The 22,335-nt window shown below is 54.3% G+C and overlaps 2 protein-coding genes across 3 annotated transcripts in view; one reads left to right on the top strand and one right to left on the bottom strand.

Annotated features, from left to right (window-relative positions):
* The window catches only part of TGFB1 (transforming growth factor beta 1), a 14,370-nt gene extending 6,394 nt beyond the window's left edge, over window positions 1–7,976 (top strand). The window contains exons 4-7 of the mRNA XM_081031988.1: window positions 845–922; window positions 1,097–1,244; window positions 6,057–6,210; window positions 6,706–7,976. Coding sequence (XP_080888114.1) covers window positions 845–922; window positions 1,097–1,244; window positions 6,057–6,210; window positions 6,706–6,864 — 539 coding nt within the window. The 3' untranslated portion in view covers window positions 6,865–7,976. The remainder of the gene's footprint in view (window positions 1–844; window positions 923–1,096; window positions 1,245–6,056; window positions 6,211–6,705) is intronic.
* On the bottom strand, window positions 6,177–22,335 carry CCDC97 (coiled-coil domain containing 97; the record flags this gene model as incomplete). Of its 2 annotated transcripts, XM_081031989.1 has the most annotated exons (6): window positions 21,484–22,335; window positions 18,171–18,620; window positions 16,249–16,527; window positions 15,644–15,773; window positions 13,819–13,881; window positions 6,177–6,264 (listed from the first exon to the last, which is right to left on the bottom strand). In XM_081031989.1, the coding sequence occupies exons 1-6, from the start codon at window positions 21,527–21,529 to the stop codon at window positions 6,177–6,179; spliced, it is 1,056 nt and encodes a 351-aa protein (XP_080888115.1). In that variant the 5' UTR covers window positions 21,530–22,335. The 2 variants fall into 2 exon arrangements, with proteins under 2 accessions (XP_080888115.1, XP_080888116.1); XM_081031990.1 differs by lacking the exon at window positions 6,177–6,264 and having other exon boundaries at window positions 12,051–13,881.

The following is a 22,335-nucleotide window of genomic DNA, read 5'->3' as shown; positions in this document are numbered from 1 at the left end:
GACCCCTAGGAAGTCTTGCCAAATCCTTAGCAGGCAGTGTGATGACCAGAATGGTCAGAGGCGGGATGGGGGAGCCCAGAGAAGACACCCAAACCTATCTAGAGTGGGGGTCCGAGAGGGCTTTCTGGATGGTGGTGATTGTGTCGAGGATCATGGGATACGTGATGGTTTGGCCAGAAGAAAGGATGGGGGTTAAGGAGCAGGTGGGAGATGGGAGGAGTCTCCAAAGCTGTTGGACAAAGGCCTGTTTGGGCAGAGCACCGGTACAGGGTCAAACACATAGTAGGAACATAGAAAATCACTCATTCATTCTAGAAGTCTTTCTCCCACAGCTGTGGGGGCAAGAAGCTGGGAGTGCATGTGCACCCCAGCCCTGCCTTTTCCCACTTTGGGCATGTCACCTCCTCTCTGTGTGCCTGGGCATTCTCATCTGTAAAACGGGGAGCTCTGGTGAGGATTAAAGGAGATAATGCCCACAGAGCATTTAGAACAAGCCTGGAGCTCAGTGTGCAATCTGTAGATGTTTGTTTTTATGACTGGGGGCCAGGCCCTGCGGGGAACAGAAAACAAGGGTCCCTGCGCCCATGCATCCCGCTCTCCACTGAGAACAATGAGGGAAATAAATAGCCAAATACAGATGTGGGAGAGGGTCAGTGCTCTGGAGAAAAGAAAATGGTGTGACAGTGGAGGGCCTCTTGGAGGAGGTGACATGTAAGCTGAGGCCTGAAGGCAGAGGTGGAGGAGGCAGCAAGAACTGGAGCTACAGGGTGCAGGGAAGGCAGGCCGGGGAAGGGGCTGGGCCAGCCACCCCCTCACATGGGCTCCCATGTTCTCACTCCCACAGGGGAAATCCTGGGCTTTCGCCTCAGTGCCCACTGCTCCTGTGACAGCAAAGATAACACGCTCCAGGTGGAAATCAACGGTGAGGCGCACCCCTCTGTCCCAGGGTCATGTGCAGTGTGTGTGTGTGTGTGTGTGTGTGTGTGTGTGTGTGTTTGTGTGTGTGACCCCCCTCTCCCTGCCCATCCCCCCATTCATCCATCTGAGAGTATGTGTATATGTCTCCCCCCACCTCCTGACTCCCAAACTAAAACAGGAATCAGTGTTGGCCGTCGGGGTGACCTAGCCACCATCCATAGCATAAATCGGCCCTTCCTGCTCCTCATGGCCACCCCGCTGGAGAGAGCCCAGAAAATGCAGAGCTCCCGGCACCGCCGAGCCCTGGACACCAACTACTGCTTCAGGTGAAGACTGAGGCCTTCCAGCCTGGGGGCCTGGCCAGGTGCTGAAGGTTGGGCACCTGGCTGGTACTTTGCTTGGGCTGGCGTCCTCTTTGGTCTGGGGGGCGGGGGCCCAGGGGATGAGGTTCGGGTTCTGGAATGCTGGGATGTGCAAACTGGAAGTCCTTGAAGGTTGAGATCTCGTTACTTTTTTGCTGGTGTGTGGGAATCGGAGATTATCAGAATGTTGCACACCAAGAATGTGGGAATTCAGTGTTGGAAGGTCGCCATGCTCGATTCCTCTATTGTTGACAGGTTGGGGTTCTAGAATGTTGGGATTCTAGGATGATGGAATTCAGCGTTAATTGTTGAAATCTGACAATGTTGGACTCAAGGAGTGTTGGGATCCTAGAATTTGGGATTTCAGAATTGGAAAGTTGCTCATGTTGGTTCCTATACCATTGATAGATTGGAGTCTCCAATGCTGGCAGATTGGAGTCCTCGAATCTTGGGCTTAGAATGGTGGAATCCTGCATTTAAATATTTGAACCCATTAATGGAGAACGCCAGAATATTGGTATCCTGGAGTGTTGGGGCTCAGGGCTGGAATGTCAGATTCTTGGAAGGCTGGGAGCTTAGAAAGTGGCAGCTTGCACCTCTTGAATGATGGGCTCAGAGCTGTGGAATGTTGGAATGCCGTATTGCGATATTGGAATTCAAGAATGCCGAGATCCTGGGCAGTTGGAATGTGGGAGTCCTAGAAAGCTGGAAATGCTGTTGGAGTGTTAGACTCTTGAGATGCAGTCTAAGAAAGTTGAAAAGTTGGATTTCTAGAATTTTGAAATTCAGATCAGAATGTTGCGAATATAGAATGATAATCTGCCCCTGTCCCTCCCTTGCTTAATGTTTTTGGTGGTGCCTCTGGGCTTTGTCACATGCTCTTCCCCTGCTGGAAAGTCAGCTCTGCTCCCAAGGTCCTTCACCACCAGGTCCTACCCTCAGCCCGCCAACAGCTAATTAAAAAGAGGCAGCCGGCCACGGGAACCTTCATGGAGAGGGACACAGTATCACCTAGGAAGTCTTGCCAAAAAATCGAACCTGAAGCTGATCAAGATGGTAGATCCAACTACCAATTTTCTAGAAATACCAGGATAGTGGGCCATGTTAAACACCACCACAAGCGTGCCGTCAGCAACACCTAGACTGTGGGAAACCAGATTCGGTTTCTTCAACAAATACAGTGCAAAGAGAGGACAAAGAGATGCTTCTGTAGATTTTAAAACGAATCATAAGATATATACCAACCCACTGCAATGTATAGACCTTAGTTGGATCTTTATTTTTAGACTCTTTAAAAAAAGAGTCTCTTTAAAAAAGACTCTTTAAAAAAAAGATGAGACAGTTGGGGAAATGTGAACTCTAGATACTCAATATCAAGGACTTATTAAGTTTTCTTATGTGGTATTGTGGTTATGTTTTAAAATAGTCTTGAATTTCTTGGAGATACATATGGAAATGTCTGTGGGTGAAATGATATGGGGGAGAGGAAGTGGGTCGGGGTACAGATGAATGCAGTGAGGTCGGCTGGGACTTGCTGAGTGTCATGCACACAGGAGGGTTCAATACAATATTCTCTGCTTTTGTGTATGTTTGAGGCTTTCCATAATAAGAAATTGATCTTAGCTCAAAAACTGTCTCCGCTGGGAAGCCTCTCTGACCCCTGCCCCAGCATCCAAGGAGGATGCGAGGCCCCCTTGCCTGCCCTGGGGCCGCAGGTGGGTGTCTTTTACTCATCAGGCCCTGTTGGGTGCAGACGGACTGGACGGCAGAGGAGCTTCCCAAGAGCTTTGCAAGGGTGCAGACTGTGTGTATCGTAGTGTAGGGTCACCAGGAGGCCTTGTGAAAGCTGGCTTGCTGTTCCCCACCCCCACCCCCAGTTTCTGATTCAGGGGGTCTGGTGTGGAGCCCAAGTATCTGCATTCCCTACAAGTTCTCAGACTAAGCTGCTGCTGCTCCCGGGGCCCCACATGGAGATGGAGAACTGCTGAGTTTGGTAATAGAATCACAAACTATTCAAATCGCAGGACCTTAGAACCCCAGCCAGAGTAGGACCGGACATGAAAGACTATTCTGGACACTGGTTCTTCCATTTTTGTGAGTCTAGGACCCCCTTGAGAAGCCAAAAGCCAGGAACCTTTTCCTTTATAAATATAAATATGTGCATACATACACACATATGTGCATTTGGTTTGGGGGGCTCTGGACCCTCCCTGAGCCCATATATAGACTTCCTGATGCCTCTTTGGCCCTCAGGTTATCAGCACCTTATTTGATCCAATATCCCCCGCATCTTGGATGGGGAAACTGAGGCCTAACCAGACTATGGAGGAGGAACCAGACTATGGAGGAGGAAACTGAGCTCAAGGATCTCAGTTTCCTGACTCCCTTCTCAGGGCTCTGTGGCTCTTGGAAAGGCCTTGTCTTGCTCCCAGAGATCCTGTGTCATCGCCTCTTTCCCCTCTGCTTGAACTGACACGGTTGTGCTAGGCAGAGGCGGTCACATGCTCTGTGGTGACACACAGTCAGCTGTGAACCTGGCCCCGAGCTCCACCTCTTACAAGCTATACATGAGCAGGCAACATCCTTCTTCTCGGAGCCTCAGTTTCTTGAACCTTCAAATGGGTATAATAATAATGCCTACCTCGCAGTATTTTGAAATTAACTGATGAATTCTCCATTGATTACTATCTGAATAGGTAAATAAATGCACACGTACCAAACCTAGAAAGGATCTCAGAGACCCTCCAGCTCTGACCCCTAAGCCCTCTCTAAAGAGGCAGCCACTTTCATTATATTTGTGTCTAACTTTCAGAGAGTCTCTGCACAAGACACTTATACATATTCATATATATTTTTATTTTTTCCAAATGCTAGAGTCTTATTTGGGGGTCGGTGTGGGGGGAAGAAGGAGTTGCATTTTCTTTCTTTTCAGGTTTTTTCTGATTCTAAAAGTAACACATATCTACTGTGGAGAATTTGGAAAATACAGAAGGCTCACCCACCATACTAAATATAAGTGTCACAGAAATACAAATATAAAAGATATTACCCATCATATCACATATAAAACGTCACTGTCAACATTTTAATATATTTCCTTCCAGTTGCTTTATGCAAAACAGAATTCAGATCACACGGTACTTTGCATAGTGTTTCTTTCACATGTTTTGAACCTGCATTATAAAGTGTTCTCACTGCCCGTGAGTCAAGATTTTTAGCCAAGCTCCCTGCCCATCTCGGCCATGGCCCCAGGGGCCTGCACATAAAATGTCCCAGGTCCTTGCAGATAAGCAGAAGCCTGGGCCCCAGCTCAGGAGGACTGACCTTTGGATCTGAGATGGGACAGAGCTCATAAGTCCAGTAGCGTCTTATATACCACTATTCTTCAACTTGCTTTTTAAAAACCTAACATGTTGAACAATTAATTCATACATCCAATATTTGCAGAGTGCTTACTGTGTACTAGGTACTGTTGTAGGCATTGAGGATATATTAGGGGGCAAAACGGACAAAAAGTCCTGTCCTCAGAGGAAGACAGATAAACAAATCAATCTCTAATAGATAGAGCAAGTGGCTATAAGTTCTAAGACGGAAAATAAATCAGAGGAAAGGTACAGAAAGAGATAGTGGGGACTGTTTTTCTTATTCTGATTGAAAAAATTGTTTATTATGGAAATTTTCAAACGTATATAAAAGAAACCAGGAAAGTATATTGAACTCCCATGAACTCTCCTCATCCAGCTTCCACAGGTATTAAGATTTTGTCCCACTTTAAATCACATTTTCATATTTTCTTGCATACCTGCAATGCTGTTGTTACACTGAGTGAAATTAACAATCATTTGGATTGGTATTTTGGGTAGGAAGGTTTTGGAAGGACTCTGAGGAGATGACATTGCATTTATTTGACGATTTATTGAGTACCTACTGCATGCCAGGCAGTTCTTGGAGTTAAGGATCCGTGAGTGAAGGACACTTGAACATACATTTAAATGAAGTGAAGAAATGAGCCAGAGTGGATATGTATGGGAATAGCAAGCCAGGCCGAAGGAACAGCAAGTGCAAAGGCCCTGGTGTAGGACTGTTTGAGGAACACTGAGGATGCTAGTGTAGCTGGAGTAGAGTGAGAGTGGAGAGGGAGTTGAGATTGGCCAGATCCAGTAGTGCCTTGTGGTTCATGGTAAGGACTTCCAGCATTTGTCCAGAAGGAGACTGGAGCCATGTTCCGGGCAGAGGAGCAACATGACAATCTCTGGCACGTGGCCCCAGAGGGCAGGGATTTCTGTCAATATTGTTTGCACCGAGGCCCCAATCCCAGCCCAGCAGCAGTTCAATAAACATTTGTTGCACACAGAAAACACATCAGCCGTGTGGAGCTGCACTATGTTCTTTATGTTCCAGTGCGTGGATGTCCCATGATTTATTTAGCCATCCCTGTGAAGGGTCGCTTGGCTTCTTACAGGCTTGTTTTGAGCACTGCATGAGACTGTTTATTATGTTGCTGTTAGCACAGTGCTTGACTAGAGGAAGTGCTTTATCAGTGTTAATTATCATTAACTATGACGGTTGTTACTGTTATCACAGGGGATACAAGGGAGACCAAGATGGAGACCGTGCGGGTGTGTGTGGGGGGCCTGTGTGGGGGGGGCCACCAGCGTGAAACACATACCGAGACACACCCCCCGGGAGGAAGGGCATGGCCCGCCCTTGCAGGGGGTGGCGGTGCGCTGGCTCGGCTGGTCGTCCTGACTCGGGTTCCTCCGGTCCTGCCCGCAGCTCCACGGAGAAGAACTGCTGCGTGCGGCAGCTCTACATCGACTTCCGCAAGGACCTGGGCTGGAAGTGGATCCACGAGCCCAAGGGTTACCACGCCAACTTCTGCCTGGGGCCCTGCCCCTACATTTGGAGCCTGGACACGCAATACAGCAAGGTGCGCCTGGTCCCTCCACCCTCCCCCGCGCCCGGGGCTGGAGGTAGCCGGGACCTAAGGAGGGGAGAGAGAGAGGTCAAACCAGAGATGAAGTGGGGAGACAGACAGGGAGATTGGGGAGCGGGTGATAAAGAGATGCGAGAAGCTAGAGACAAGCCCGAGACACGATGCAGAGGGAGATGGAGATTTGGGAGACCCACGGAGACCGAGGAACTTGAGGGGGGGAAGGGGGAGCGGGGCGGAGAACAGGCAGGGAGATGGAAGGAAAAGGAGAGAAACAGAGACAGAATGAGAGAGAAAAAGGCAGGAGTGCACAGACTGATACAGTCAGAGTTAGGAAGGTGGAAGGAGAAAAATTATGATATAAGCCAAGAGTGGGAAGTGGGGATAGGCGGAGATTGAGACCTAACGTGGTGAGATAAGGCGGAGCGAGGTGGGGAGGGCTGGCGGGTGGGGTTCCCTCTCCGTGACCCCCGGTCCTGACCCCGCCCGCAGGTCCTGGCCCTGTACAACCAGCACAACCCCGGCGCATCGGCGGCGCCGTGCTGCGTGCCGCAGGCCCTGGAGCCTCTGCCCATCGTGTACTACGTGGGCCGAAAGGCCAAGGTGGAGCAGCTGTCCAACATGATCGTACGCTCCTGCAAGTGCAGCTGAGGCCCCGCCCCGAGCCGGCAGGCCCCGCCCCACGGCAGGCCCGGCCCCGCCCCCCCGCCCGCCTCGCTGGGCTTATATTTAAGGACACCGGCCGCCAAGCCCACCTGGGAGCCTATTAAAGGTGGAGAGAGGACTGGGGTTTGTGTGTCGTTGGGCGCCTGACGGGGTCTCCCTCCTGACGTTCGCAGACTCCCACTCCATCTGTCTCTTCCTGTCTCTCTCCACCATTCATTTGCCCCTCAGACAAAACTTACTGAGCACTTCTTTTGTTCCATGTGCTCCAGGCAAACACTAGATTTATTTATTGAGCGCCTGGGGCCTGTACTAAGTGCCTTAATTCATTTAATCACCATAACAATTTAGGTGACAAAACTGAAGCCCAGAGAGGTTAAGGGAGTAGTTCCTGCCCACCACGAACCTACTTTCTGGGGAGGAGACAGACGTGGTAAGTGGCCCGGAGACCGGAAAGCAGGATGGAGTGAGAGATGGCTTTGGGGAGGAAGGAGGGCTTCTAGGAAGAGGTGTCATTCGGGAATTAAAGGCAGCAGTGGAGTGTTCTTGATAGGAGAACAAAAGAAAAAGACTGCAAGTAAGGATGAACTTGGGGTGAGGGAGGGAGGAACAAGGCCAGTGTGGTTGGAAGGGAGGGGCAAAGGGAAGGGTGTTGGGAGCTGAGTCAGATGGTAACACTCACAGGCCAGAGAGTAATAACAATCCTCCATGCCAGGTATGAATCTACCAGTTCACTGCATTTGCCCCACAGCTCAGCAGAGCAGCGGTTGGCAATCTATGGCCTGCAGGCAAATTCTTACACACTGCCTGTTTTGTAAATAAAGTTTTATTGGAGCACAGCCACAAATCAGATTGTCTCTGGCTGTTTTACTGTTATAAGGGCAGAGTTGAGGCGAAACTATGCACAATAAAATATATTTGCTATCTGACCCTTTATAGAAAAAGGTTACTAATTTCTGTTATAGAGACTTTACAGATGGGACTACTGAGGCACAGAGAGGTTATGCCATTTGTTAAGGTCACACAGCTAGCAAGCTGCAGAGCTGGGACTTGAACCCAGGCAGTTGGGAGTTAAGGGTCTCTGCACATAGTTTCTGCACTTGTACTGCTTCCCAGACCACATCAGGCCTGTGGGAACCTGTGAGAACTTGTACTCTGGGGAAGATGGGAGCCATGACAAGGTTCTGAACAGAGGAGGGGCGTGATTTGACTTAGGTGCTCAGAGGGTCTCTCTGACTGCTGGTTGAGCGTAGACTGAATGGGGGTGGTGGTGGTGGGGGGGGACACAGGTGACTGCAGGGAGACCAGTTGTCCAGGTGAGAGATGGTGGTGCCCTGAGCTACAGCAAGTTTCTCTCTGTGCCTTCCTTCCCATCTGCTGTGGTCTTGCTTGTGAATTCTCTCCTGCTTCCTTCTGGGTTTCCCCTCTACCTCCCAGGTTTCAGTTCCCCCATCTCTCTCCCCTGCCCTTCCCAGGGACCCTGACCTGCTCCCTTCCCCAGTGGTGCCCTGTGGGAGGATGGTGTGAGTACGATGTTCCTTTGCCCTTGGGTAGCACTGGGTCTGGGTGAGTGGGCCCTGGGGCTCTCCCAGCCCAGCCCAGCCCAGGTTAGCAATGTGGTTACTCCTCCTGCCCTGGGTCTGGGAGCCACAGAGGGCGGAGTTGGGGTGGGGGCAGGAAGAGTTCACTCTGTATGCAAGGACACGCCACAGCCAGTCACCAGCCTCATGGAGACACTTGTGAAAGGACACAGTGACATGAACTGTACTCACTGCAGCCCCCTGATTTGGCACATGTGCAACACACATTCACACTTATACAGAGGTTCAGATATGGACAGTTCCACAGCCATGCACATTCACGTCTCAGAGCCGCAGTGGACACACAAACTCCTGCAGGACCCCTGGCGGCAGTCATAGCCCACACGTGCATGCAAGCTCACACACAACCCAGCCTTGGAGCTTCACTGGGACCCCACACAAGCATAGTCTTCAATAAGGACACAGCAAAACACAATCATACAGATATAACCACTACACACCGGACGCAGATTCAGAGACAGTGCCACACATAGACACACACCTCTCTGTATCACAGCTCCATCAGGAAATGAAACAGAGACTTGGGCAGGGACCCACCAGCAGTTACACAAACATCCTCCCTGGGGGCACGGTCGCAAACAGGCACAGTGCGCATGACACAGCCTGACCCGTCCGTCCCACCCAGACACACACCACACACGGAGACCTGACACGTCACGATCACACAGACTGCCAGGTGGTTGTGCCCACTCAGTCAGGCCTGGGGAGTCCCACACAGCCCTGCAGACGGCAGCTGACCCGTCATAGCCAGACACACTGTCACACCCCGGGTCCCAGACGGAGCAGTCCCACACTCAGACACACCCCCAGGATCGTGGCCCTCACACGCCCAGCCCAGCTCGTGCCTGGGCCTCAGAACAAGTCCTGGCTACAACCTGGGGATTCATGCTTCTAGTCGGTCGCCGGAGCTGAGCCCTGGCCACTCCCTTGTGACACCCCGCCCACCTGCTCGCTACTGCGGAAGGAAATTTGCGGGCTCAGCACCTTCCCGCCCCATTAGTGCTGTCCCTGCCCTGCCCCCCACACCCACGTCTCTGGGGTGGCCTGGCCCTGTCAGGACAAGGCAGCTCAGGCCCCAGTCAACCGCAGGGGTAGGACCTGGAGTAGGGGGTGCCTGGCTCCCCTCCCCAGCCTTTGCACGCAGCCGCGGCAGGGAGGGAAGTCCTGGGGGGAGCCTGGGTTCCGGTTGGAGCCCCAGCTTCTCATCCGGCCCCCAAGGGACAGGAAGCAGGGCCGGGGGAGGCCTTCCTGCCCCCTGCCCCAGACAGGCCTGGGACCCCGGTCAGCGGGAGAGAGGGTGGGGGGAAGAGAAAGCCCCCTGCCCCCTAAATCTCTGGATATCGAATGTTGGTGTCTCTTCTGTTTCTAATGTGAATTTGAATGTTTGGGACCCCATTGTGTGTGTCTAGCATGGGGGTCTCTAACTCAGCAGCTGTGTGCCTGCAGGCTGTGTTGGGTGTTGATGGGGATTTTCAATGTGCACGTTCCCAGCACGCATTCCCCTCCACGTGTTGGTGACTGCTGCATTTCTGGTGTGTGTATCTGCTGTCCAAGTCGGTGTGCACTCTGGGCTCTGTGTCCTGATACACGTGACTCGGCAAATCTGTGTGTACAAGTGGGTCATATACCTGGGGTGTGTTGTCTGGATTTTGTCAACATCTTTCCTGTTCTTCTCCAGGTGTGTTTGTGTATCCGTAGTGTGAATTTGACTTGAAATGTGAGTGTCTTGTGTGTGTTTATGGGTCTGTGAGGTGTCGCCAGGAAGTGTTTCGTGTTTCTTACACGAGCTGTTCTCAGTGTGTGTGACAGTTCCCAGTGTTTATGTCGCTGGTGTTTGGAGCATGTTTGTGTGTTCACAGGGTGTTTCCAGCATGCTTGCTGTCCTTCTCCCGGTGTGTGTGCGTATGTGTCTGTCCATCTCAGGGACTGGTGTTTTCAGCCTCTGTGGGTGTCTTTGAGCAGGTGGTGTCTGTATTGTGTGTCCCCACACGTGGGCTGGTGACCTCAGTGTGTGAGCAGTTGTGTGGGCAGTGTGTGAGCAGTTTCTATTTTGCATTGCCTTCAAGGGCGTTTTGAGTTCTCAGCGGGGTGTGTGTGTGTTTACGTTCATGGGCATTTTGTGCTGGTGTTTCCCGGGGAGGGGGGCATATCATGCCTCCACAGTGAAGCCGCTGGCATCCTGGGCAACGCGCCCAGTGGCCTCTGTGCTGAGTGGAAGCTGCATCTGCGATGTGTTCCCTCGCCGGCTGGTGCCACGCTGGCTCGGGGCTGGCTGTGGCGGGCAGGGCAGGGCAGGGGCTGCGGTGGGCACTGGACCTGCGCCCGGCCCTCGGTATAAATATCCTGGCCTGCCGGCGGCCGTGTTTACTCGGCCCCAGCCCGGGGTGGCGGCAGCCGGCAGGTCCTGGGGGCGGGGGTGACCAGGCCACAGCACAGACACTTCCTTCTGGCCAGACAGGCCGCAACCTCGCTGCCCTTTCCCGCCCCCTCTCTGGGTGGGTAGGAGCGATCCCTCATTCTGGGTTCCCGGGGCCACCAGCGAACATCTGACCTGGACTCCCAGGGTCTGGGAGCCAGAGAAGAGGGGACAGACCGAGATGGGGCGAGGGGGGCGGGCCAAGAGACAGCAAGGAGAGGGGTAGGAAAAAATGAGGGAGAAGAGGAGCATGAGTGACAGCGGGAGGGTCCTGACAAAGAAAGGCAGGGGGAAATGGGGTTACAGACAGTAAGGGAAGCTCCAGCCTGGGGTGGAGGGAATGACAGGGAGGGAGGGAAAGGAGAGGAGGCAGAGGTCCGGGAAGAACGAGGAGGAAGAGAGAAGGGCCTGAGAGGGGAAGACAGTGAGAGATGCAGAGGCAGAATGAAAGGATGACAGAAAGCGGGGCGGAGCGGGGGCAAAGGAGAGAGCGGGAGAAAGGCCAGTGCAGGCAGGCAGCGGAGGAGGGGTCAGTGTCAGCTCCGGCAGGACGCAGGGAGATGTCAGACGTGGGGGCTGGGGGTGGCAGCCAGGGCCAGGACAGACAGGAGACACGGGGGTGGGGGCCGGATGTGCACGGAGGGGCTCTCCCCAGACCGGCCCTCCTGCCCTGACTCAGCCTCTCCGCCCACCCCAACCGACCTGGGAGTGTGGAGCAGGACACTCGGGCAACTCCAGGTCTCAGCAGCTCCGAGGCCGTGACCCAGGGGATGTCTGACCGGTCCCACTTCCGTCTCTCAGCTACAGACGCTCCCGTCTCCACCATCTGACTAACCCTAATTCTGACTCAACTGCTGTTGTCTCTTATTTTTAAAAATTATATAACAAACATATACGGCAAAGTGTAAATTTAACGATGAAATGATAGACTGGCAAAAAATGTAACTAAGGGCTGATGCCTGTATATGCATGAGCGCTCCCAAGCTGAGGCCACGAGCACAGGACGCTCTGAGCCTCGCAGGCTGGATTGTCTTGGGCTCCTCTGGAGGCCAGATGATCAGCACGGATTCCACGCTGCACACAGGCGCCACTCAGTGATGGTTCAGTCATGCCTGTGTGGAAGATGGTGCCTGGCACATGGGAAGGGCAGCCAAAGCGTTAGCTGCTGTCACCCTCAACAGCTAACTCTTCTCCCATCTTCCCACATCTGTGCGTCTGCCTGCTCTGGGGGCCTGAGGCAGAGTGGCCTCTAGGACTTGAGGTTCCAGACGTGCACCTTTCATGACTGTGCAGCCTGGAGTGGGCGTCCCTTGACCCGTCTATGAAACAGACCTGAGTCCCAAGTTCACAGGGACGTTTGGAGGATTCAGCGCAGTGTCAGGCATCTCCATCGGGCCTGGCACAGGATAAAACTTCTCAGAAACCGGAACTTTCCTTTTTTAATAGCCTCATTTAATAGCCTGGACATCCCTTGGCCCCTGTCCAGTTCTCACTTTCTGTGTCTGGCTTTAATTCTGGTTGACCCAGAGGGCAGAGCTGAGGCCTGGGGTCAAGAGCCAAGGCCCCAGGCCCTGGGGTCTACCCTCACTCTGGGCCACATGCCCAAGGAGGTGGCTTGGAGGGTCCTTCAGGCTTGGCCATGGAAATATGCCACCACTCTGGCGCAGAGCACTAAGAGGTCCCCAGACCCCTGCTCCCTGCCCCCTGGCCGTACCTTTCCCCAGCAGCCGGCCCTTCTCCATGTGTCTACTGGGGGAGCATAAGTTGGGTGTGGGGGCATGGGAAGGCGGGACGCCTGGGTTCCCACAGGCCGGTGGCTGAGTCACCAGGCGGCCATCTGGCTCCCATTAGCCTGGGGCGGCAGGGGGCTCTGGGGCGGGCCCTGTGGCTGGCTGGGGGCAGAGACTAGGGGCCGGCTGTGTGTGTGGGATGACTCAGGACCCATGATAACAGCCTGTGCATATTTGGGGAGTGTAAACAGGAGAGGGAGAAGGAGGTGGAGGAAGTGAAGGAAGGGAAAATTGTGGCTGGGCAGAGGGGGGCTGTGGAGCTGGAAGGGGAGTCCCCACTCCTTGTACGCCTCCCCCACATGTAAGATGGCAGGCCCATGATCCCCAGTGCTGCCCCTTCCCACCCCTCCCAGGCCTGGGTCCTGAGGGAGAGGTGACAGCTGCAGCCACCCCTGGGGTCTCCCCACTCCCTGCAGTGAGGCCGTACTACTCAGCAGTCAGATGACATTGAAACCCAGAAATAAAGGCTGAGAGACAGAGAGAGGCTGAGAGACGGAAAAAACCAGCAGGAAGAACCACACACCCATAAGGCTAAAGGAGAGAAGGGAACATAACAGAAGCAAGAACTAACTAGCAACAAAGAACAGACAGGTGGAGGACCACAGAGGCAGGGCCCAGGAGGGGAGACAGAGAGCTGCTCTGGGGCCCAGGGGTTAGCACTGACAGCTCAAAACGGACCCTGAATTGGGCACTGGTGTCAACCTGGCTGGCTCTAGCTACAAAGGGCCCCGCTGGCCTTGCTTAAGGGGAAGAAATTCACCTTGGGCCCTGTCATGGAGACAGAGGCCAAGGCACGACAGAAGGGGAGAAACAGAAAGGCACCGAGGAAAAAGTGAGGTGGAGAGAGGGAGAGAGAAACACAAAGAAGACAGAAAGGCAGGGGGAAAAAGAGAGAGAAGCCCAGAGGGATAGCAAGAAAGAGAGGGAGGCAGGGTTGGGAAGGACAGTCTAAGATGGCACCAGACTCTGTGAGGCTGGTGGGGTGGGTGGCTACATTGGGATCCCTGCAAAAAGTCACTGAGCCAGCATGTGATCAGCTGCTTTGTTTGGGTGGGGCCAGGGTGGGGGCCAGGGCCATCAGTCCCCATCCAGCTCTGGGCTAGGTGCGTCCTCAGGCTCCTCTTCGTCGAAGTACCTCTCCTCCTCATCCCGGGCCACGATGTCCAGGTTGTCGAAATCGGGATTGTCGTCCACGGTGCTGCAGGGAGAGGGGGCTGTCAGGGGCGGGCTCAGCCTGGGGGCTCCAGCCCCCTCCTCCCTGCTCCTCACCCTTTGGAAGAGCGGGGGACATGGCTGTGGCCCCCTGAGGCCAAAGGCCCTATGGGCCCTGTGCTGGCAGCTGTAAGTCCCAGCTAACCCTGGGAAGGGGCTGCTGGGTCTCTTCAGAGCTTCAAACAAAAGGCAACATTTTTCAAATCAGAGATTTTACATAAAAACTTGTTTTCTCTGGATGTAACATGCAGGCCCACGTTCCCAAGGCAGTGGTTCTCAGCCCAGAACACTGCCCCCCAGGGGACATTTGGTGATAACTGGGAGGGCGGCTACGGCACCCAGTGGGTGGAGGCCAGGGACACTGCTCAGCATCCAGCGGCCGCAGGATCACTGCCACACAGGAACTACCCACCCGAGACCCAGTGCCGAGGCCCAGAACCCCTGCCCTGACCCCTTCACGCTCACTTCTGTGCAGGAGGCCCTTTGCAGGCCGCCTGCCCCTCTGATGAGACCTCCTACTGCTCAGCCCTCCTGCCAGCAAGCTCTTCCCCAGGTATTTATGTTGCTTACCCCTGGCTTCCTGCAGCTCTCTGCTCAAATGTCACCTGCTCCGAGTCCCTCCTGGCTACCCTGCTCTGCTCCCCCTTCCACTACTTCATTTTTCTTCCCGGTCCACCACCACTAGATGGCAGATGTTCCCTTGTCTTCCTCACAGTGGAAGGCCCCACAGTGGGACCCCCTTCAGGGCAGGGAACCCTCTCGTGGGTTTTGTTCCCTGCTTCATTCCCAGAGCTCGAACGCTGCTTCATTCCCAGAGCTTGGACACAGATGAGGGACCTTTCGGCCCTGCTGCCCAGCAGCGCCCTCTGGAGAGGGGACTTCAGTCCGCACCATTGCCCATTCCACAAGCCAGGCCCGATTTCCTTGTGGGCTGTAGGCGGCAGTAGTGCCCTTGAGGGCTTCCCGATGGCCCAGGCACCCTGCTCACTGCTCTGTGGGCACTCAGTCTGAGGGGCTCGCCCCAGCCGGAAGTGGATCAGCCAGACTTGAAAGGATTCCAGATCAGGCCAGCCATGCAGTCACGGGGCAGTGGCAGTCACAATCCCCATTCCGCTGATGTGCTCCAAGAGCCTGCTTGTTCACGTGGCATCAGGGCTGGGTTTGAAACCGGGGCCCTCTGCTGCCACACGGGTGTTCAGGACCACAAGGCAAGACTGCCTCAGTTGACAAAACCATTTATCTTTACGCTCCTGTGTCTTTCTCCCTAATGGCAAAATCTTTTTCAAAGCAGGTGGCCCATGTGTGTTGTCCCTGGGATTATGCTGGAGAAATTAGCCACCAGCCCTGCAGGGGCACCCCCAAGCCCCTCCCCGCCATGCATGAGCCCTGCCCAGGGATGACTTCCGTTAGCACGAGGAGGTAGGAGGTCTGCATCCTGGGGGATACTTGGGAGGCCTTGGGGGAGCGGCATCCTGCCGGGCCACCCCACTTGCCCGAGTAGAAATGTTTCAATGTAACAATACGAAGCTGTCAGCCCTGCTCATTTCCTCCTTACAGGTGAGGGGACTGAGGCTCCGAAAGGGACAAAGCTAGTCCAAGGTCACACACTGGTCTTGGGGTGATCTGAAACCCCAAGGCCCATGACCTGCAAGTGTTCTGGGGCCTCTGACACTGAGAAGGGCGGCCCTGCATGGAGGTCCCTGCGTGCAGCTGAGGGCTAGGCGGCCCTGGGCGGGGGCGGGGGGCACCTGTAGTCGAAGCCCCCGTCCTTGCCGTCCAGGAAGCGTTGGTACATCCTGCTGGTGAACTCGTCCCGCAGGATCAGCCGCTCTTCAGAGTCGGGCACCCAGGCCTCCGAGTCTTTGCCAGGGCTCTGATCTGTAAGGGGTGACACCCGCAGTGGGTGGGGCGTGAGGGGCACCCTCAGGCAGGCGCTGGACACAGCGCCTTTGTGCTGGATGGCACTGGGGACATAGCAGTGACCAAGATGGCCCCGGTCCCTGTCCTCCCGGAGCACACGTGACACCAAACACGTGACAATACTGTGCTCTGGGGGCTGCAGAATAGAGCCAGGACCGGACATCTGACAGGTGACGGGAAGGCATTCCTGGCCGGGGGAACGGCGTGAGCACAGGCCTGGAGGCGAGAACCACTTGGTGCCTTTGAGGGCTGTGGACACGGATGCTGGAGAGGCTGGGAAGGGCCAGGGCACACAGGGCGCGTGGGCCCGGCGGGGGACGGACTCGACGTCTGCTCTTGCAGGTGGGGCCCAGCCTGGTGCCATGCAGTGGGGAGACACGCAGGCCCAGGGCTGGGGTGTCTAGACACCAGGCCTCCCTGCTGCTGGCCTCACCTTCCTCGTCACTGTCTTCCTCCTCTTCCTCCTCCTCCAGGCAGGCCTCCTCCTCCTCCTGCTGCTGGAGCAGCCGCTGCTGCAGCTCCTGCTCCTGGTAGGACTGGAGCAGCAGGTCGGAGAGCGAGCAGGCGGGCGTGCCGGGGGAGCCGGGCTTGGGGGGCTGTTGGGCTGCAGTGCGGGCGCTGAGCTCCTCCTGTGTTAGGTACTGCCCGATGTACTGCTCGTACAGCAGCGGGGCCCGGAACCGCATCTGCTCGTCGCTGAAGTACTCGCCCCCTGCACACAGGAGACAGGGCGGGCGTGGGGTCAGGGGCCTGTAGGGGAGGCCAGGGGCTGCGTGTAGGGCGTGTCTGAACAGACGTGTCAGTGTGTGTGAGACCATGCTCATAGGAAGACACGAATGCACGTGTGCGTGCGTGCAGGTACATTCCAACATGCAAGAAACAATGCACAGATGCCTGAGGTCGTGTGGCCACCAGTCCTCACACATGCTCTGAGGATACGTGTGTGACCAGGCCTGGGTCTGCACGTGTGCTCGTGTCTAAGCATGTGTGTGCACAGTCAGGCCGATGGACATCCAGGCCGTGAAGCACCGGTGGCCGGGGCCCGTAGACAACTGTGCCTGGGCAGGATTCCCAAGCTCCTGTGTATTGGCGCATGTGCTCGGCCACACAGGGACACACTCTCCCAGGTGTCAGCACACGGCCACGGGGACCTGTGTGTCTGGAGTTGCAGGAAGTTGCAGGCAGGTGTACTGCGCAGTCAGTGGGCTGTGTACGCCTGTCTGCTGAGCTCCACTCCGCTGCTGGCGCACACACCGAGAGCCCTGCACTGCTGGCAAGTGCGTGTACATCTGCGTGGAGCTGGCATGTGTGTGCTCGGGATCACGTAAGGCAGGGCCTCTGCCCAGATATGGTGGTCTGGGGGGGCCTTGCAGACCGCAGATCTCACCTCTCCCTAGTGTTCCTCCCTACAGCCACCCCTCAGGTGAGCCTGGCTCCCCAAACCCCCAAATCTGGGTCCTTTGCATCTCTTCTGGCTGCCTGTTCCTTCTGGACAGGCTCTGTCTCTCAGATGACAGTTAAACTGGTCCCGGCCCCTCCCACCGGTTAGTGCTAGCAAGGGCTGGAATGTGCCCGGAAGCCTGGCCTCTGGAGCCCCAGCCTGTGACAGTCCGTCCTGCCCTCCATCTTGGCCTCTCTTACCCCCAACACCTTTCTGGTGTTTCCCACCAAATTTCTCTCTGGCTGTCAGCCCTTCTCTGTGGCTCTCAGTTTTTCCCTCTGCTCCCATCTCTCTGTCTCTCCTGCTTTCTCAGTTTGTCACCCAACCCCCCTCATTCATCCTCCCTCCTGCCTTCATTTGGCTCCTGTCATTGTGTCCCACTCTTTCCATGTCCCTCTCTCTAAGCCTGTGCCTTCTCCCTAACTAGAAACTTAACTCACTCTGCTTCATTTGCTCTCATCTTTTAACTTTAGTGCTAAGTATCTTTGGTCATAAAGACACTTGTCATTACGTCACACTCAAGACAGTACTGATGTTTTCCTTCATGCTTTTCCCATGTGTCTTGTTCAAGAGGGCCTCTGCGTCCAGGGTCATCAACACAGTGCCCTAGGTTTCGGGCAATGCCTGTGTCTGGTGTGAAGGAGGGATCTAGTTTTCCCAAGGGATAACCAGTTATCACAGTGCTGGGTACCATGTCCTCAGCCCATCGATCTGAAATGGCATTTCTATCATCTCCTAAATTTTGACCTTCCCGTTGCCTTTCCCTTTCTCTACGTATCTTGCCCTGTCACTTCACACTTCTGTCTCAGCACTTATCTTCCAGGATCTCTGTTTCTACTCTTGAATCCTTGTTTCCCACCTCCCCTGCCTCATTCCCCGCCACCACCCTTCCCCCCCAGCCCATCGCTCCGCACCTTGGATGAGCTCACGCAGGGCAGCGTAGCGCCGGTTACGCAGGCGTGTGTGCAGAGTACGGGGCCGGGCAGCGCCCTGCCGGGCCACCTCAGCACAGTAGAAGTCTGCACGGTGGTCACCACGCAAGTGGCCAAAGCAGGCCAGGTGCTCCTCACGGAGGCTGGTGCGAAAGCGCTCCAGGAACACCAGCGGCTTCTCATGGTACAGCAGGCCCAGGATGGCCACCTTCTCCTGCTCGGTCAGGTCGGGCTCACCCTGCTGCTGGCTGCACACTGGCAGGCGACTGGCAGCCACAGCCTGCAGCATAGCGCTCACGGCCTCGGTCTCCTTGGCCCCAGGGGGGTCGCTGTCCAGGGCCCGGGGCACTCTCTCTGCTGCTTCCACCTTGCCCAGGGGTCTGGTTGGGACCGGCGTCCAGTTCAGCTCTCCCCAGTGCCCAGGACTGGGCTCTGTGCAGAGTGTGGGGAGAAGGCAGATTTGTTAATCCAGCGATGGGAATGGGGAAGAGGGAGTGGGTGGAGGGGACTGGGTGTTCAATTCCTTACTCACTTCACATTTATTGTGCACCTACTATATTCTGGGCACTATGCGAGGCCCTAGAGATAACACAGTAACAGTAAGCAAGAAGCTGACATTTTAGTGGGGACACAGACAATTAAAACCATAATTACTGAAAATACGGTGTGTTAGGAAGCATACAGTGTGTTAGGTAGTTCTAAGAGCTATGCAGAAAAGTAAAGAGGGAAGGAGGAGGGGATGGGGGGAGGGTCTGCAATTTTAAGACAGAGAAGGCCTTGCCAAAAAAAGTGACATTTCGGTAGAGACCTGATGTGATGAGGGTCTGAGCCATGAGATTTCTGGGGAAAGAGTTCCTTCCAGGCAGAGAGAACAGCCAATACAAAGGTCCTGAGGCAAGAGTGTACTTGGTTCTTTACCACCTCATTTATTGATTCCCTCAATTTTCTACCTTTTCATTTGTTCACTAAACCATGATTATATTCACTCACTCATTCTCTCCTACTCATTTACAATTCACCAACCACTGTCCAACAACTGTAAATCTGAGCCTGACAACGCTGAGAATCCAAGGGAGGGATCCAATCCAGCCCCTCCTATCCAGCTCCCCAATCCAGCTGGGGAGCACCCAGCTGAGGGGGTCTACAGGCAAGATCAAAGAAAATGCAGGCGCTGGAAACAGGAAAGCTGAGCGCTAGACAAACCTTGGTGAGAGGCGCTTCTCAAAAGTGGTAGGAACTGGAGCCAAGCTGGACAAACAAGACAAAGTATAGACAACTCCTTTAGGTAGCTTGGCTGGGATGGGGAAGAGCAAGGAGGTGATGGTTACAGGTGCATGGCTTTTAGGGGTGCGGTTTCATTACTGGCAAGAGAAGACTGAGATGGGCAGGGGCTGTGGAGGAGGGGATAAAAGGGGTGGTGGTTAGAAAGATGCTCAGGAGGCCATGTAGTCAGGCCATGGGGCTGAAGGGCTGGGAGGTAAGGAGGACAGGGCAGCCAATTAAGATCCAGGGCTCTGACCAGGGGACTGGTCAAACTGAGACAGAGACATGGAGGAGGAGCAGGTTTGGGGGAAGATGCTGAGGTCAGTTCGGAGCATGGAAGGTATGATGTGCCCAGGGGACACCCAAGGGGAGGCATCTAAGAGACCACTGGTCCATGGACTAGAGATTTCTCAGGAAAGAAGTGCAAGGCTGGGGACAGAGTTGTGGGGGTCATCAGAGCCAAGACGACTAAAGTTGAAGGACATGAGAGGTTATAGGGAGGGCAGGGGTGTGTGTGTGAAGAGAAGAGGGATGAGAAGAGGGGCTAGGAAAGAGCCCTAACTGGAAGGGGAGAAGATATGCCTGTGAAAGGGTAAAAAAAGGCCCCTCAAAAGACAGCCATGTCTTATTTCCTGGATCCTATGAGTGTCATCTTATATAGCCAACAACAACAAAAGAGTCTTTGTAACTGTGATTAAGTTCAGGATCTTGAGACAGGGAGATTATCTTGCATTATCCGGGTGGGTCCTAAATACCATCACAGTGTCCTATACAAGAGAGCCCAAGATTTGACACACACAGAAGATGACAATGTGAAGACGGATGGAAGCAGAGATCAGAGTGATGTGGTCACAATCCAAGGAATGCCAGGAGCCTCCAGAGGTGGAAGAGGCAAGGACTGGGTTTTTCCCTAGAGCCTCTGAGGGGAGACCTCCACAGTCCTGCTGACACCTAGATTTCAGCCTTCTGGCCTCAAGCACGTCAGAGAATACATTTCTGTTGTTTTACGCCACCCAGTTTGTGGTAATTTGCGACAACAGCCCTAGGAAATGAAGAGAGAGAATAAGCAGGAGGAGCCTGAGACTAAGGAAATCAGAAAGGGGTGTTACAGAAACCAAGGGAAAACCTTCAAGGACGGAGGGCTGCACAGCATTGAATTCTCCACGTCGTTTAGTAAGAAAAAAGGTGGTGTGACTCAGTTTGACTACACCTGGCGATCATTTCTAGGAGACCCTAATCAGAGCAGTTTCTGAAGGTAACAGTCAGACTACAATGGGTGGGAGGTGAGAAAATGGAGACATGTATGAATGACTCTTTGGAGAAAACAGATGGTTTCTGGAAGGCAGCACGGGATCAAGGAATACATTTTTTTTAGGTTAAAATATTTTTATTATGGAAAATTTCAAACATGCACAAAAGTAGAGAGTACAATCCCCCCTCCCCAATATATCCCTCCAGCTTCAACAATGACCAGTGCTCCCAACCACACTTCATCCTACACGAGGTTACTCGGAAGCAGTGGGGTGGAATTTTAGGATGAGCAAAACAAAAGCATTTAAGATACTGATGGGAAGGCATCAGTATGAATAGAGATTGAAAATGCAACGGAAAGAAACGGGGGAGCACAGAAATGGATTAAGGACCCCGAGGAAGCAGATGGGACTGTGAATTTTGGGCGAAGGGGAGAGTCAGTGTGACAAAAAGGAGGTAACTTGAGAAGCGGGGTTGGCTGGGACAAAGGGAGAGTTAGCCCAGGGCCGGGGCGAGGTTTGTTAACCTTCTCAGGTTGGCCTGGTAAGGAACTGGGTTAGCCTGGGACTCGGAAAAGGCTGGCCTGGAACTTGGAAGAGGTTAATTTAGGGGGAAGGGATGGGGTGAAGGAGGTTAACCTGGACAAAGTGGTGAAGGGGACAGGCAAGGCCGAGCACAGGTGTCCTCCTTTAAAGAGTTCTCCTTCGCGCTCACGGGGACTCATTTCCCAGTGACACCGCAGTCCCACCCTCCCGCCACCTCCGCGTGGCCAGGACCTCACCTTCATTGGGTTCCCTCCCAGCCGCCGCGGTCGCCACGGCCTCCATCCAGATTTTCTACTTGTTAACTGGCGCGGCAGGACCCGCACACTAAGCCCGGCCGCCGGCTTCTCAGCAGCCACTTCCGGCTGAGCACTTTCCCGCTGTTCCGCCCGGTGCGCCACCGCGCCCAGAACCGAAGTTCCGGGCAGAAGGCGGACCTCCCTGTGCGCATGCGTGCCTCCTCGGGTCCCGACTCCGAAGCCAGGAAGGAAAAGGGGGCCAGGGTCAGAGAGGCCCTTCCGTCCCCCGCCCATTTGAACTGCTACGAATTTGGACTATCAGGAGGAATCTGAACCATTGTTCAACTTGTTCACTGCTGTGACTTCAGAGCCCAGCATGATTGATTTTAGTTAGGATGGATGGTTGAATGAAGCACCCTCCAGGGACTCAAAGGGTTTGTGCTCTAGTTTAGACCCCAATCTGTCCCCTTATTTCTTCACCCCTTCAAAGAATATTTACTAAGCCTCGTCTCTTGCTTCTGTCATCATACCCAGTCCCTGGCTCATGAGATGGGTGGTGAGGACCTGGAGAATCTGCAGATGTGGAGGGAGAAAACCGTGGCCCTGCTTTGCCCCAAGGATGAATTAGGATAAGGGGCGCTGGCACAGGGAGGTGTGAGGCAAAGACGCAGAGGGGAGGGCAAGCATGGATAGTTCTGGTTGCTGCAAGGACTCAGTGTATGGCCAAGGAATAGAAAGAATTTTAACTTGGTCATAATTGGGCTGAAGAGGATTTGAGAACCTCATAAATCTTTATGCAAACTCCATGTATATGTGGATTTGGTTCATGGCATTTATAGATTCTACAAGGGA

This window comes from Rhinolophus hipposideros, assembly GCF_964194185.1.
Source record: "Rhinolophus hipposideros genome assembly, chromosome: 21".
In the NCBI taxonomy this organism is placed as follows: Eukaryota; Metazoa; Chordata; class Mammalia; order Chiroptera; family Rhinolophidae; genus Rhinolophus; species Rhinolophus hipposideros.
The sequence above is the reverse complement of the archived record's forward strand: the minus strand, read 5'-3'. Positions and strand labels throughout refer to the sequence as shown.